This window comes from Hyperolius riggenbachi, chromosome 2 (assembly GCF_040937935.1).
Source record: "Hyperolius riggenbachi isolate aHypRig1 chromosome 2, aHypRig1.pri, whole genome shotgun sequence".
NCBI classification, from domain to species: Eukaryota; Metazoa; Chordata; class Amphibia; order Anura; family Hyperoliidae; genus Hyperolius; species Hyperolius riggenbachi.
The window spans coordinates 566704868-566720381 of NC_090647.1; the positions used below are offsets into that span (position 1 = coordinate 566704868).

Genomic DNA, 15514 nt, shown 5'->3' on the forward strand with positions numbered 1-15514 from the left:
GCACTCTAAAAAGCTGTGGGCGAGGCTTGTTTAGTTTATAGGGAATTAGGGTATTAAAACAAAAAAGGAGGAATGCCCTATAAACTATATGAAAGGAACACAATTATGCAATGAGTAGGTTTATCTCAGATCCACTTTAAGCAGGCCATACACTCAACTATTTCTTCCATCAATATTCGGCTGATGCGATTATTCTATTTGAATTGGTGAGAAATCGGTGCAACATTTCACCAATCGACCTATTTCAGCTGAAAATTGCTCGATTGGGCCAATCAGTCCAGGTGTAACATTTTGGACAATAGGCAGCGGATCATGGGCTCGATTCACAAAGCGGTGCTAACCCAGTTAGAGACTTTAGGCATGATAACCATTGCACCACTCTGGTGAAAAGCCAGTTTAGGTGTGATAAGTTTAGGCATGATAAGTTTAGGTGTGATAAGTTTAGGCATGATAAGTTTAGATAAGTGTAGATAGCGTGCAAAGTCCCGCACGCAAAGCAGCGCCATTAAACTCTATGCGAAGTGCACCAGACTTTGCTAGCGTAAAACTTTTGATCAGCTGTGCACTGCGGTGCTAACGCAGTTGGCGCTTAAACTTATCATGCCTAAACTTATCACACCTAAACTTATCATGCCTAAACTTATCACACCTAAACTTATCATGCCTAAACTGAGTTTAGGTGTGATAAAGGGCTTTTCACCAGGGTGCTAACTGTTAGCACCGCTTTGTGAATCAGGCCCCATGAGTGTGTTGCTATCGCCCTTAGATTTGGCACCCGACAAGGACACTCTCACCTGCCCGCCGCACGGTACTAATTCACAGTCTCTGCTTGTCCCCGCCTACTGCTCCTCCTTCTTCTTGCGCGTCTTTGTGACGTAATGCAGGGGAATGCACACCAGCGGTCACAGCGCCTCTAGTGTCTATCCCCTGCATTACATCACAGAGACGCCCGGGGAGAGGTAGTGAGAAGACAGAGCAGCCGGTGGGGGAGAAGCAGAGACTGGGACAGACCATATGGCACACAGGTGAGATCTACACAGCCTGGGGGAACTGGGGACACGACAGGAACACACAGATTTTCTGCTGGACGCGAGTGAAAATCTGTGCAGTGTGGAGGGAAATCGAGCAGATCAATCACTCTCTGATCAGACAATGATTGGGGATCTATACTCTAGCCATACTGACCAGAGTATGGTCACCTTTATAGCAGTCTGGGTATTGCATGAAGCAACTGCATCTGTGTACACACTCCTCCTGACCTGTCTATTAAACCCAATCTCAGCTGGCTAGCACATCGATTGTATCTTAGAGGTCGGAGTGTCTATGTGCCAGAGCAGACAGAGGTTGCGCAGGCTGACCAGCAGGGGGCGTGACAAGGTGATTGGGGTTTGAGCTCGAGTATTGTGTGTGAACGCCGAGGACGCCAGGAGACAGACTCCACGCAGAAGAGCCTCACTACTGGGCGGGGTGCCCCTTTAGGATGCAGGATCTGGCAACACATATTGGTTAGGCTCACCTGTCATCGTGTCCAAAGAGGGAGCGGTGACAGTCCCCAAAATCCAGTCCCCAGATCTTTATATTCCTGTCAGCTGAGCCAGTGACAATGATGGAACTGTCCTGTAAAAATGACATCATCAGTCATGTGCTCCCAGCAGGAAGGCCAATCAGTGCAGGACAATTAAACCCATCCCCCAAATGTGGCGAAGCAAGCCGAAAACAAGCAGAACCGTAGGCTGCCATTACTGACCCCCTTCTAAACACACTGCTATCCTCTGACTTTATTACTAGAGTTCCCCCTAAACCAGCATGCACATCAGGAGACTGGCTGCATGCTTGTTCCAGGTGTGACTCCACTGGCTGCATGCTTGTTCCAGGTGTGACTCCACTGGCTGCATGCTTGTTCCAGGTACGACTCCGCTGGCTGCATGCTTGTTCCAGGTGTGACTCCGCTGGCTGCATGCTTGTTCCAGGTACGACTCCGCTGGCTGCCTGCTTGTTCCAGGTACGACTCCGCTGGCTGCCTGCTTGTTCCAGGTGTGACTCCGCTGGCTGCCTGCTTGTTCCAGGTGTGACTCCGCTGGCTGCATGCTTGTTCCAGGTGTGACTCCGCTGGCTGCATGCTTGTTCCAGGTGTGACTCCGCTGGCTGCATGCTTGTTCCAGGTGTAACTCCACTGGCTGCATGCTTGTTCCAGGTGTGACTCCGCTGGCTGCATGCTTGTTCCAGGTGTGACTCCGCTGGCTGCATGCTTGTTCCAGGTGTGACTCCGCTGGCTGCATGCTTGTTCCAGGTGTGACTCCGCTGGCTGCATGCTTGTTCCAGGTGTGACTCCGCTGGCTGCATGCTTGTTCCAGGTGTGACTCCGCTGGCTGCATGCTTGTTCCAGGTGTGACTCCGCTGGCTGCATGCTTGTTCCAGGTGTGACTCCGCTGGCTGCATGCTTGTTCCAGGTGTGACTCCGCTGGCTGCATGCTTGTTCCAGGTGTGACACCGCTGGCTGCATGCTTGTTCCAGGTGTGACACCGCTGGCTGCATGCTTGCTCCCGGTGTGACTCCGCTGGCTGCATGCTTGTTCCAGGTGTGACTCCGCTGGCTGCATGCTTGTTCCAGGTGTGACTCCGCTGGCTGCATGCTTGTTCCAGGTGTGACACCGCTGGCTGCATGCTTGTTCCAGGTGTGACACCGCTGGCTGCATGCTTGCTCCCGGTGTGACTCTGCTGGCTGCATGCTTGTTCCAGGTGTGACTCCGCTGGCTGGATGCTTGTTCCAGGTGTGACTCCGCTGGCTGCATGCTTGTTCCAGGTGTGACTCCACTGGCTGCATGCTTGTTCCAGGTGTGACTCCACTGGCTGCATGCTTGTTCCAGGTACGACTCCGCTGGCTGCATGCTTGTTCCAGGTGTGACTCCGCTGGCTGCATGCTTGTTCCAGGTACGACTCCGCTGGCTGCCTGCTTGTTCCAGGTACGACTCCGCTGGCTGCCTGCTTGTTCCAGGTGTGACTCCGCTGGCTGCCTGCTTGTTCCAGGTGTGACTCCGCTGGCTGCATGCTTGTTCCAGGTGTGACTCCGCTGGCTGCATGCTTGTTCCAGGTGTGACTCCGCTGGCTGCATGCTTGTTCCAGGTGTGACTCCGCTGGCTGCATGCTTGTTCCAGGTGTGACTCCGCTGGCTGCATGCTTGTTCCAGGTGTGACTCCGCTGGCTGCATGCTTGTTCCAGGTGTGACTCCGCTGGCTGCATGCTTGTTCCAGGTGTGACTCCGCTGGCTGCATGCTTGTTCCAGGTGTGACTCCGCTGGCTGCATGCTTGTTCCAGGTGTGACTCCGCTGGCTGCATGCTTGTTCCAGGTGTGACTCCGCTGGCTGCATGCTTGTTCCAGGTGTGACTCCGCTGGCTGCATGCTTGTTCCAGGTGTGACTCCGCTGGCTGCATGCTTGTTCCAGGTGTGACACCGCTGGCTGCATGCTTGTTCCAGGTGTGACACCGCTGGCTGCATGCTTGCTCCCGGTGTGACTCCGCTGGCTGCATGCTTGCTCCCGGTGTGACTCCGCTGGCTGCATGCTTGCTCCCGGTGTGACTCCGCTGGCTGCATGCTTGCTCCCGGTGTGACTCCGCTGGCTGCATGCTTGCTCCCGGTGTGACTCCGCTGGCTGCATGCTTGCTCCCAGTGTGACTCCGCTGGCTGCATGCTTGCTCCCGGTGTGACTCCGCTGGCTGCATGCTTGCTCCCGGTGCGACTCCGCTGGCTGCATGCTTGCTCCATGTGTGTCTCCGCTGGCTGCATGCTTGTTCCAGGTGCAACTCCGCTGGCTGCATGCTTGTTCCATGTGTGACTCCGCTGGCTGCATGCTTGTTCCAGGTGCGACTCCGCTGGCTGCATGCTTGTTCCAGGTGCGACTCCGCTGGCTGCATGCTTGTTCCAGGTGCGACTCCGCTGGCTGCATGCTTGTTCCAGGTGCGACTCTGCTGGCTGCATGCTTGTTCCAAGTGTGGCTGGAAGTTTATTTCCTTTAGAATAAGGTCAGTAATGAACTCTGCCTCTGGTCTGCCCTCTATAGGTACAATACTTACATAGGAGATGTCCATGCAGAGTACAGGAAGCTTATGTCCATATAGGGATAGGAAGAACTGCAAATACAACAGACAGCACTGATCAGAATACACCAATCACAGAAGCTCTGACTAACAACAGACCAATCACAGGAGCCCCAAATATTTAAAGGGATATCAGCATAAAGTTATGATTTTTTAAATGGATCGCCCCTTGAAGTGAACCTGTGGTGAGAGGGATATGGAGGCTGTCATATTTATTTCCTTTCAAGCAATACCAGTTGCCTGGCTGCCCTGCTAATCCTCTGCCTCTAATATTTTCAGCCATAGCCCCTGAACAAGCATGCAGCAGATCAGCAGTTTCTGACAATATTGTCAGAACTGACAAGATTAGCTGCATGCTTGTTCCTGGTGGTAGTCAAACACTACTGCAGCCAAATAGACCAGCAAGGCTGCCAGGCAACTGGTATTACTTGAGGACCACAGGTTTAAACCCCCATCAATGACCACGTGATTTTTCAAATTCAGCACTCTGCAGCTTTAACAGCTCGTTGCACAGCCATACAACTTACCACCCTAATGAATCTTCCTTTTTGTGTCTCTAACAGGGCTTTGTTTTAGTGGTCTCTGATTGCTGCTGCAATTTTTTTTAATCATAGTCCCACTCCCTCCCCCCCCCCTAAATTGTCCCTGGACGGTGATCATCCTATGAGAGGGCATAGCTTGTGAGCCAATCGGAGGGACAGCTCAGTGACAGGGCTGTCCCGTGTGCAGCACTGCGCTAGATCGCAGCTCTGTAAAAAGGCAAACAAATGTTTTGCCTTTGTACAGAGATCAGACAGCGATCAGTCTGCCAGCCATGATTGCGGCTGGCAGGCTGATCACAGAGCTCCACGTCTCTGCAGGGAACGATCGCGCATGTGTTCCGTGCTAAACTAGCCTCCAGGACTTGACGCCAATCGGAGATAGGCGGTTCAGGAAGAGGTTAAAGTGAACAAATCTAACACCCTCCATATCCCTCTCGCCTCGGGGTTCACTTTAAGGGAGGTTTGTAAACTGTGCACTTCAAGTGATTAAGCAGGGATTTACTTACCTTCATAGCCCCCCTGTGTCATATGTAAGCCCCCATTGGAAGGGGGGGGGGCAACCTGCATGTCTCTACATGCATCGCACAGTTGGGGACATGCAAGTAACCAGGGGGGCATCAGCATGTGGGAGGGAAGATGGAGGCTTCCATATAGACATGGGGTTAAGGGGGGGCTTTATAACCCCAAAGGGCACCCAGTTTATGAACCTCCCTTGGGGGAGTGCCATCTGACAATCTCTCTGAAGCTGGAAGCAGACAGGAGCCCAGCAGTGTCCATGTGACCATACAGAGCATTCCTTCCGAGGCTTATCTACACTACACCAAGACAGAGACAACCCGGGGACAGGATATGCTGCCACACGACAAACTCCTACCCTCTCCATGTAACATGACACACACTGTGAGACCGCACTGCCCCCTCTCCATATAACATGACACACACTGAGACCGCACTGTCCCCTCTCCATATAACACAACACACACTGAGACCGCACTGTCCCCTCTCCATATAACATGACACACGCTGTGAGACCGCACTGTCCCCTCTCCATATAACATGACACACACTGAGACTGCACTGTCCCCTCTCCATATAACATAACACACACTGAGACCGCACTGTCCCCTCTCCATATAACATGACACACACTGAGACCGCACTGTCCCCTCTCCATGTAACACAACACACACTGTGAGACCGCACTGTCCCCTCTCCATATAACATGACACACTGTGAGACCGCACTGTCCCCTCTCCATATAACATGACACACACTGAGACCGCACTGTCCCCTCTCCATATAACATGACACACACAGACCGCACTGTCCCCTCTCTATATAACATGACACACACTGAGACCGCACTGTCCCCTCTCCATATAACATGACACACACTGAGACCGCACTGTCCCCTCTCCATACAACACACATTGGGGTCAATTCATAAAATGCTTTGCGGTAAAAATAAATCTGGTCGGGAGAATACCGCATTCAGTATTTTAGACCTTTGTGTGCTAATGCATAAAAATCTTTACAGCTGCGACAGAAATGTGTGGATTTACCCATGTAAACTGGCGGTAACATGAGAAGCTGCCTGAGTTGTTACATTTCTCCGTGCAGAGACAGCGTTACAATAAAAGAGGCATCCCGACATCCCTTTAGATGTACATGTTTTGTTATACTGCCTCTGTTTGTCCTGAATCTGCGCTGAGTCTGTCTATTAGTCTTTCTAAACAATCTACTTCATTGCCACAGCTTAGAAGAACTTCAAGAAAGTTTACACATGTAGGCTTTCTGATGTGAAATAACATCTGAAACAGCCGGTACCCAAGAGGTTAAAAACACAGCCTGGGGTATTCAGGGGAAGCCTTGTTTGTTCCGCTCTCGCTGCTGCCTGGGAGATCTGTCTCCATTAATTGCTCTTATCGATCCCCTATTTATTTTATTTATAAAGCGCCAACATATTACGCAGCGCTGATCACCTCTTCAAAGCAGGCGGTATTGTCCGTGCCATTACCGCCTGCTCTAATCTTTATGAATTGACATTTACTGACATGTGTGGAGGTATTTACCTCACTGTTCGGGAATGTCAGCTTTTCATGCAGTAACAGCTTTCATGAATTGACATTTTGTGAAGTGCTCGGTAAAGTCAGCTGTTTTCTGCATTACCGCATGCGGGAAAGCTTTATGAATCTACCCCATTGTGCGACCGGATTGTGCCGAGATCCACTCTCCATATAACACGACATACACTGTGAGACAGGATTGTCCGGAGACCACCTCCGTACCTTCAGAGAGTCAGTGAAGAATATCTTGACGGTGCAGTCCAGCAGCGACACGGCCAGCAGGCGGTTATCCGGACTGTAACGCACACACAACACGTCCTCGTCCATCTGTAACACGCGTGTCTGTTTCACCGACAGACGCCGGCTGCTGCGGGAGAGAAACACACGTCATGGCAGTCCTCCGACTTCAGCCACCTCTACATTGAGGGGTTACTGGGGGGCAGGGTCAGGGAGGAGCTAATAACTCAGAGCGTGATGTAGATTTTATGCTAATTATATGCAGATTTATGCAGCTGGGCATGTGATCATAAACCACAACATCAGAGGTCACCGTCTGTGAAAACTGCACATCTGAGCAATCAGCACTTCCAGAGATTAAAGCGGTATTGTCACCATAAAAATCAAATATCAACAGCAACTGGTCTGAGTGTATTAAGTGATAAAAACGCTAATCCTGCATTCCAAACTTTCAAAACTTTTTCTGCTGTTATGGTTTGTAGTTATCACATACTTTAGGAGCACTGGCCCTAGTGCCAAACAGTTGAATGCTGGGAGTTCTTTTTATCTATAATATATTCCAACAGATTAACCAGCAGAGACACTGAAAAAGGTCATGGGAGATACTTTCCTTCTGACACTACGGGCCTTACTCCTGACTCCACAGGCCTTTCTCCTGACACTATGGGTCTTTCTTCTGACATTATGGAACTTTCTCCTGACACAACGTGACTTACTCCTGATACTACAGGCCTTTCTTCTGACACTAAGGGGTATCCTCATCACCCTACAGGCTTATCTTCTGACAACATGGGACTTCCTCCTGACACAACGTGACTTGCTCATGACACTTAGCACCAGTAAGTCTTTTGGGTACAGATAATAACGGAGATGCTCATTTCTCCAAACTTGCATGCAATTTTTTTAACAGTTTGGATTTGAACCAATTTCAATTGCTAAAAATGTCATGGGTCTGGCCCAATACCAAGCTCCATGTCGTTTCCGGTCACGGTTTTCACTATCGGAATCCTCTGATTGTGCATTCTATGATCCCACAGACAGTTTACATTGCCTAAATCTACTGCAGGGTCATGTGACACATTGGGCGGAGGCGGGTCTTGCATGGTGGAAGATTAACGCTGCCTGACCTCTAGACTGGCGAAGGAGAGAGATAAACAAACAAATCACATGACACTAGCCCCACCCCCACCTAGCCTCATTATACAGAGGTCACTAAGTTGCTGCAATGTGTAATGTCTCCACTGAACATAGTTTGTATTGGAAGGTATGATGTCACCCCCATATACACGGCACCTTACCTGCCCTGAGTCACCGACTCGTCACCGACCAGCTCAAACTCCCAGAACTTCACCGATTTGTCTGCGCCACCGGTGGCAAATCCTCGCTGCGGGACACAAAAGAGACGGTCACACACCGGCCGCATGTGATGTAAAGGGACAATATTATTATTTATTGGATTTATATCGGGCAGCGCTGTTCAATACATAAGATTACAGACAATGATAACAGGGGTGACAGCACAATACAGGTAATAGACAATAGATACAACAATACAGGTAATAAGCAATAAGACACACAACACAATACAGGTAATAAAACTGGCTGGACACGGGAGAGGGTCTCAGGACTGGCTGGACACGGGAGAGGGTCTCAGGACTGGCTGGACACGGGAGAGGGTCTCAGGACTGGCTGGACACGGGAGAGGGTCTCAGGACTGGCTGGACACGGGAGAGGGTCTCAGGACTGGCTGGACACGGGAGAGGGTCTCAGGACTGGCTGGACACGGGAGAGGGTCTCAGGACTGGCTGGACACGGGAGAGGGTCTCAGGACTGGCTGGACACGGGAGAGGGTCTCAGGACTGGCTGGACACGGGAGAGGGCCTCAGGACTGGCTGGACACGGGAGAGAGTCTCAGGATTGGCTGGACACGGGAGAGAGTCTCAGGACTGGCTGGACACGGGAGAGAGTCTCAGGACTGGCTGGACACGGGAGAGAGTCTCAGGACTGGCTGGACACGGGAGAGAGTCTCAGGACTGGCTGGACACGGGAGAGAGTCTCAGGACTGGCTGGACACGGGAGAGAGTCTCAGGACTGGCTGGACACGGGAGTGAGTCTCAGGACTGGCTGGACACGGGAGTGAGTCTCAGGACTGGCTGGACACGGGAGAGAGTCTCAGGACTGGCTGGACACGGGAGAGAGTCTCAGGACTGGCTGGACACGGGAGAGAGTCTCAGGACTGGCTGGACACGGGAGAGAGTCTCAGGACTGGCTGGACACGGGAGAGAGTCTCAGGACTGGCTGGACACGGGAGAGAGTCTCAGGACTGGCTGGACACGGGAGAGAGTCTCAGGACTGGCTGGACACGGGAGAGAGTCTCAGGACTGGCTGGACACGGGAGAGAGTCTCAGGACTGGCTGGACACGGGAGAGAGTCTCAGGACTGGCTGGACACGGGAGAGAGTCTCAGGACTGGCTGGACACGGGAGAGAGTCTCAGGACTGGCTGGACACGGGAGAGAGTCTCAGGACTGGCTGGACACGGGAGAGAGTCTCAGGACTGGCTGGACACGGGAGAGAGTCTCAGGACTGGCTGGACACGGGAGAGAGTCTCAGGACTGGCTGGACACGGGAGAGAGTCTCAGGACTGGCTGGACACGGGAGAGAGTCTCAGGACTGGCTGGACACGGGAGAGAGTCTCAGGACTGGCTGGACACGGGAGAGAGTCTCAGGACTGGCTGGACACGGGAGAGAGTCTCAGGACTGGCTGGACACGGGAGAGAGTCTCAGGACTGGCTGGACACGGGAGAGAGTCTCAGGACTGGCTGGACACGGGAGAGAGTCTCAGGACTGGCTGGACACGGGAGAGAGTCTCAGGACTGGCTGGACACGGGAGAGAGTCTCAGGACTGGCTGGACACGAGAGAGAGTCTCAGGACTGGCTGGACACGGGAGAGAGTCTCAGGACTGGCTGGACACGGGAGAGAGTCTCAGGACTGGCTGGACAGAGAGGTGACCGCAGTAACTGGTCCCGTTACCTGATCCGGTGACAGAGAGATGGACCACAAGGCCCCAGCATGAGCATCGATGGACTCCAGCTCGCTCCCCGAGGACAGATCATACAGCTGCAGCGCCCCCGTCTGGATAACACGAGACACCAGAATTAGACACAGAATACACGGCGACACAGCAAAGCAGGCAGGGGCAGATTCAGCACAACCAACAAGAGTGGAGCCGTTCCTCAGAGCAGCCAATCAGATCGCATTTCTTAAAGTAATGCGAGTTATGATTGGCTGCCGCAGGTTACTGAACTCTCTTAGTACTAAATAAATAAAACATTAGGAGCAGAGACATAAATCTAATATTGTTTCCAGTACAGTAAGAGTTAAGAAACTCCAGTTATTTATGCAAAAGAGCCATTGAGCTCCACGACTTTAAAAGTCGCAGAGAGCTCTGTCTCCTGAAGCTTGTTATCTCAACTGTCATGCACTGTATTTTCTTTTTCTCTCCAGAGAACGGTTCAATAGTTCACTGGCCTGCTCTGTAAAATCATTTAGAATGCTGAGTAGTGTGTAAACTGCAAATATTAGAGAATGATGCAATGTTATAAAAACACTATATAACTGAAAATAAAAAATATGAGAATATTTTCTTTGCTACTAATACTCTAGTAATTATTCGTCCTACACAACCAACTCATTATATCAATTTTTTTTCGCTTTAGTGTCTCTGTAAGCTGCAATTAAGAGAAAATATGACTAAATGTTCTATTTTTCAAATAACAGTCTATAGAAATAAATTATATACACAGTAATAGCAGTGCTTAGTCTACAAAAATGAAATAAACCAATCAAAAACCAAGTTACTTGTGTTGCTACAATAAAGCAGTCACCGTAATTTTAAAGGATACCCGAACTGAAATGTGACATGATGAGATAGACATGTGTATGTACAGTGCCTAGCACACACATAACTATGCTGTGTTCCTTTTTTTTTTTCTTTCGCTGCCTGAAAGAGTTAAAAATCAGGTATGTAAGTGGCTGACTCAGTCCTGACTCAGACAGGAAGTGACTACAGTGTGACCCTCACTGATAAGACATTCCCCTTTTTATCTCTTTCCTGCTCTCAGAAGCCGTTTTCTGCTAGGTTGGAATTTCTTATCAGTGAGGGTCACACTGTAGTCACTTCCTGTCTGAGTCAGGACTGAGTCAGCCACTTACATACCTGATATTTAACTCTTTCAGGCAGAGAAAGAAAAAAAAGGAACACAGCATAGTTATTTGTGTGCTAGGCACTGTACATACACATGTCTATCTCACCATGTCACATGTCACTTCAGGTATCCTTTAAAGTCAGATATACATAAACTGAACCGACTCCACAGCCCTAATGACGTTCAGGCAGGGCACACACTTGGCTAATGCAACAGGCGTTTATCTTTTATTTACTGCTATGTGATAGAGATTTAATTTCCATCTTCCACATGTAAACTTTCACTACACGTGCGGTGATGCAAGTTTCCCGTAGTGCGGTAAAGTGTGCGTCATTCAGACATGTGTACGCTCAGCCCCAGCCATCTCTACAGAGCAGAATATCGTCCAATCAGAACGCAGGTGATGGCGGTATTTACCTTGGTCCCCACAAGGACGTGGCGGTCTCCCGGGACAAAGAGAGAGCAGAGGGCGTACTGACAGCTCATCGTCCGGATACACTGCAATGTAGACCTATGAGAAGACACACCACGGTGACATCACCACCACGCCCTATGACATCATCAACAGCTAATCATCAATATATTGGTAACCAGTGCACATCTATGAGTGGAAATCTAAACAGTTGGCTTTTTAACCACTTTACCCCCAGCGGTGCGGATATGTCCGTCCCTTTTTCCATCCTTTCACCCCCAGGGACGGAGATATCCGCACCTCCCGCGCTCCCGCTCGCTGGTCTGCGCGCTCCCGCTCTCGTGCACACCGCTGCCCGCCCGGAGATCAATGAACGAGAAAAACCGTTCCAGTTCGTTGATCTAAACCCCCTGCAATGATCAGGAGGATCATTTTTTTTTTTTCACAATGATCGCTGCTTCTCATAGAAGCAGCGATCATTGTGAAAAAAAAAAAAAAAAAAAAGTTTCCCAGCCTCATAACACTTCCTGCAAGCGTACTTCCTACGCTTGCAGGTCGCAAAAACAAAAAGTTACTGTGGCCATCTTGTGGCCAAATAGTAAAACTACACCTCCCACACTCCCCAATTTTTTTTATTTGTAATTAAAAAAAAAAATTACAATAAAAAAATAAATAAAAAATACATAAATAGTTACCTTAGGGACTGAACTTTTAAAATATTTATGTCAAGAGGGTATAACACTGTTACTTTATAAACTATGGGCTTGTAATTAGGGATGGACGCAAAACTGAAAAACATGCACCTTTATTTCCAAATAAAATATTGGCGCCAAACATTGTGATAGGGACATAATTTAAACAGTGTTATAACCGGGACAAATGGGCAAATACATTTCATGGGTTTTAATTACAGTAGCATGCATTATTTAAAAACTATAATGGCCGAAAACTGAAAAATAATGATTTTTGTCCCACATTTTTTCGTATTTTCCCATTAAAACACATTTAGAATAAAATAATTCTTGGCATAATGTCCCATCTAAAGAAAGCCTAATTGGTGGGGAAAAAAACAAGATATAGTTCATTTCATTGCGATAAGTAATGATAAAGTTATAGACGAATGAATGGAAGGAGCGCTGAAAGGTGAAAATTGCTCTGGTGCTTAAGGGGTAAAACCCCTTAGTTGTGAAGTGGTTAATAATACTTTGCATTGAAGCAACTGGAACTTGAAAACATTTAGAAATGGCCTTGTTACCCTTTCCTGACTTGTGAGCAGCCACAATGCGCAGCCACAGGTCCTCACTAAGCTCCTTTGTCTTTATTCAACCACAAACTTCAAACCGGAGAGTCTTCATGTGCTTCGATAATTTTAATTTACAGCCTGGAAAACTTTATACAAAACATGGTTCACACTACATCTAAAATTCTAAAACCAATGCTGATGCATGTGAGCGCTACCTATTTCCCACTGTCCCCATCATGGTATAATACCACATTGATCACCCAGCGTAAAGCCTATGCAAATCAACTGGTATATCCAATCACGTCAGGACATGTGTGGGCCCTCCACCCGGCGCACACCACGAGGCCTCCTCATTCACACTCTAGCCACACTGCACTATATGCTGTGAGATGGGACTTGTTTTCTCCACTGCTAATATTGGCCAGTCCTTAGCTTTTTCTTTTCTTGGAATGACCCTTGAGCCTACGTATAGATGGGGATATAGCCACTTGAGCAACGACTGTCACTTAGTCTTATTCATCTCCATATTTCCGCAAGTGGGATCTCCACAATGTGATGGACATGGGCTGGCCAGCCTGAGTTCACAGTCCACTCCTTCTCAACACAGCTCAGCGGTGTAGGGCCTATTCACAAAGCACTGTGTACTTCCGTGTGTGTGAATCGTTGTGTGCTGGTATGTTACTCACGACCTTCTTGCAGGATCTGCCGCCTTCAGAGGGAGCTCCGCTCAGGGCTTGTTTGGCAACATCCGCCCGATGCTGGTATCGCATCCCTTCACACGCTTCCTGCTCTGGTCGCGCACCTGTCACAAGCGAAGGTTCGTGGTGCAGCCCCGGCGTCCCGGGTAGTGAGCGCTCACATGCGTCTGCGAGTCCCCGCCCACTGACGCGTTTCGCCCCGCCCACGGGGCTTTCTCAAAGTGTGTGGGGTTTGGCTCCATCTGCAGCAATTCCTCCTTATAGAGGTCGTCATTCCCCGCCTCCTGGAACCTCCCTGTATCCTCATCCTCCATCTTTATTTCAGTTCAACTAAGGGCAAAGCGAGCTGTTAGAGTTGTAATAACAATTCCTTTCACATTTTCCAAAAAATGTATACATTGAACCTCTCCAGTTTGGTCTTCACTATATCCCCATCCTTACTTCAGGAAATATACCATATTTAGATCCGAATTCAGGCCATCTGGTATTCTTGTCCCCAGACGGTAGATCCAAGTTGCTTCAATTTTATACAGATCGTTTTCTATATCTCCTCCTCTGTGGGACAGTTTCTGTTTTATGATACCTTTGAATCTTAACACTGTGGGATCTCTATTATGGTAACGGGCAAAGTGTGTCCCCAATGGACTATCTTTTTCTGCTTTCTCAATATTTTTCACATGCTCCCCAATACGGGTCCCCAAGCGTCTTTTTGTTTTCCCAATATACAATAAATTGCATGGGCATAAAAAAATCACTCTATATGCCCCAACTGAATTATAAACTTAAGACTTTTCGTGATTTGGTACAGAAAGATATGGAGAAATTGAACTGGTCCCCCAAACGAACCCCTAAAAATGATAATCTCACCCCAGGTGAAAGACAAGCTATGGAATATTTGAAGGAGAGAGACGATATTGTTATTTTAGCAAGTGATAAAGGGGGGAACGTTGTAATCCTCACAAGGGAGTATTATAAAAAGGAATGCCTTAGACTTCTAAGTGATCAAGACACATATTTGAGGTTGAAGGAAAATCCATTTTTATCAATAAAGAGTAGGGTGAACTCCTTGGTGGATACGGGGAAGGAGATGGGGGTGCTCACGGTGAAGGAGGCAGAATTTTGTGGGGTCACTACCTTTAAGGCCCCAATTTTCTACGCTATTCCCAAGATCCACAAAAACAGGGCGGAACCTCCGGGGCGACCAATAGTATCAGGAATCGATGGTCCATTAGAGAGACTAGGTAAGTTTCTCGACGGGAAATTAAGGCCTCTGGTGGAGGCATTGCCCTCATTTGTAAGGGACACAGGTGATGTATTGGCCGTCCTGGAGGGGGTCCCTGTGGGTGGGGAGGATTTGATTGTTAGCGTGGATGTTGAGGGCCTATATACCTCTATCCCCCATGAAGTGGGGTTGGCTGCCACAGCCTTCTTCCTACGTGAGCATTTCCCGGACTCTGGACTCCACAATGAGTTCATAATTGAAGCCTTACAACTAATTCTGGAGTATAATTGTTTCTGCTTTGATGGCCGTTTCTATCGCCAGACCAGGGGCACGTCGATGGGGGCGTCCTGTGCCCCAGCCTACGCGTGTCTCCACCTCGGGCTGTGGGAACGGCAGGACGTTTACCCCATGGACCTCTTTCAGAGACATGTACGTCTCTGGCTGAGGTTTATTGACGATGTGCTCCTGGTCTGGCAAGGCACCAGGGAGCAGCTGAACTGCTTTATGGAAAGCCTGAAGGGGAATGAGAGAAACCTCAAATTTACTTATGAATGGAGTGAAAAGGAATTGTCCTTTTTAGATTTGAAAATTCAAAAAGATGGTGAGAAATTAATAACCTCCACCTTTAGGAAACCCACCGCTGGGAACACACTTTTACATTATTCTAGTTATCATTTGGAGTCCCAAAAAAGAGCTGTCCCAAGGGGGCAGTTCTTTAGACATAAAAGAAATTGTACCCGAGATGAGGATTTTATAAGGGAAGGTCGAGAATTGAGTCAGAGATTGGTAGAGA

General features: G+C 49.0%; 1 protein-coding gene across 2 annotated transcripts in view; it reads right to left on the bottom strand.

Moving 5' to 3' along the window:
• Positions 1–15514, bottom strand: part of WDR3 (WD repeat domain 3) — a 51498-nt gene that overhangs the window by 17623 nt on the left and 18361 nt on the right. Inside the window, exons 12-17 of one of the 2 annotated variants that reach the window (XM_068266301.1) lie at positions 11564–11657; positions 9972–10073; positions 8238–8323; positions 6925–7066; positions 4071–4127; positions 1517–1617 (exon numbers count right to left, since the gene is read on the bottom strand). In XM_068266301.1, coding sequence (XP_068122402.1) covers positions 1517–1617; positions 4071–4127; positions 6925–7066; positions 8238–8323; positions 9972–10073; positions 11564–11657 — 582 coding nt within the window. Of the gene's footprint in view, positions 1–1516; positions 1618–4070; positions 4128–6924; positions 7070–8237; positions 8324–9971; positions 10074–11563; positions 11658–15514 lie in introns of both variants that reach the window. The other variant, XM_068266300.1, reaches the window with a different exon arrangement.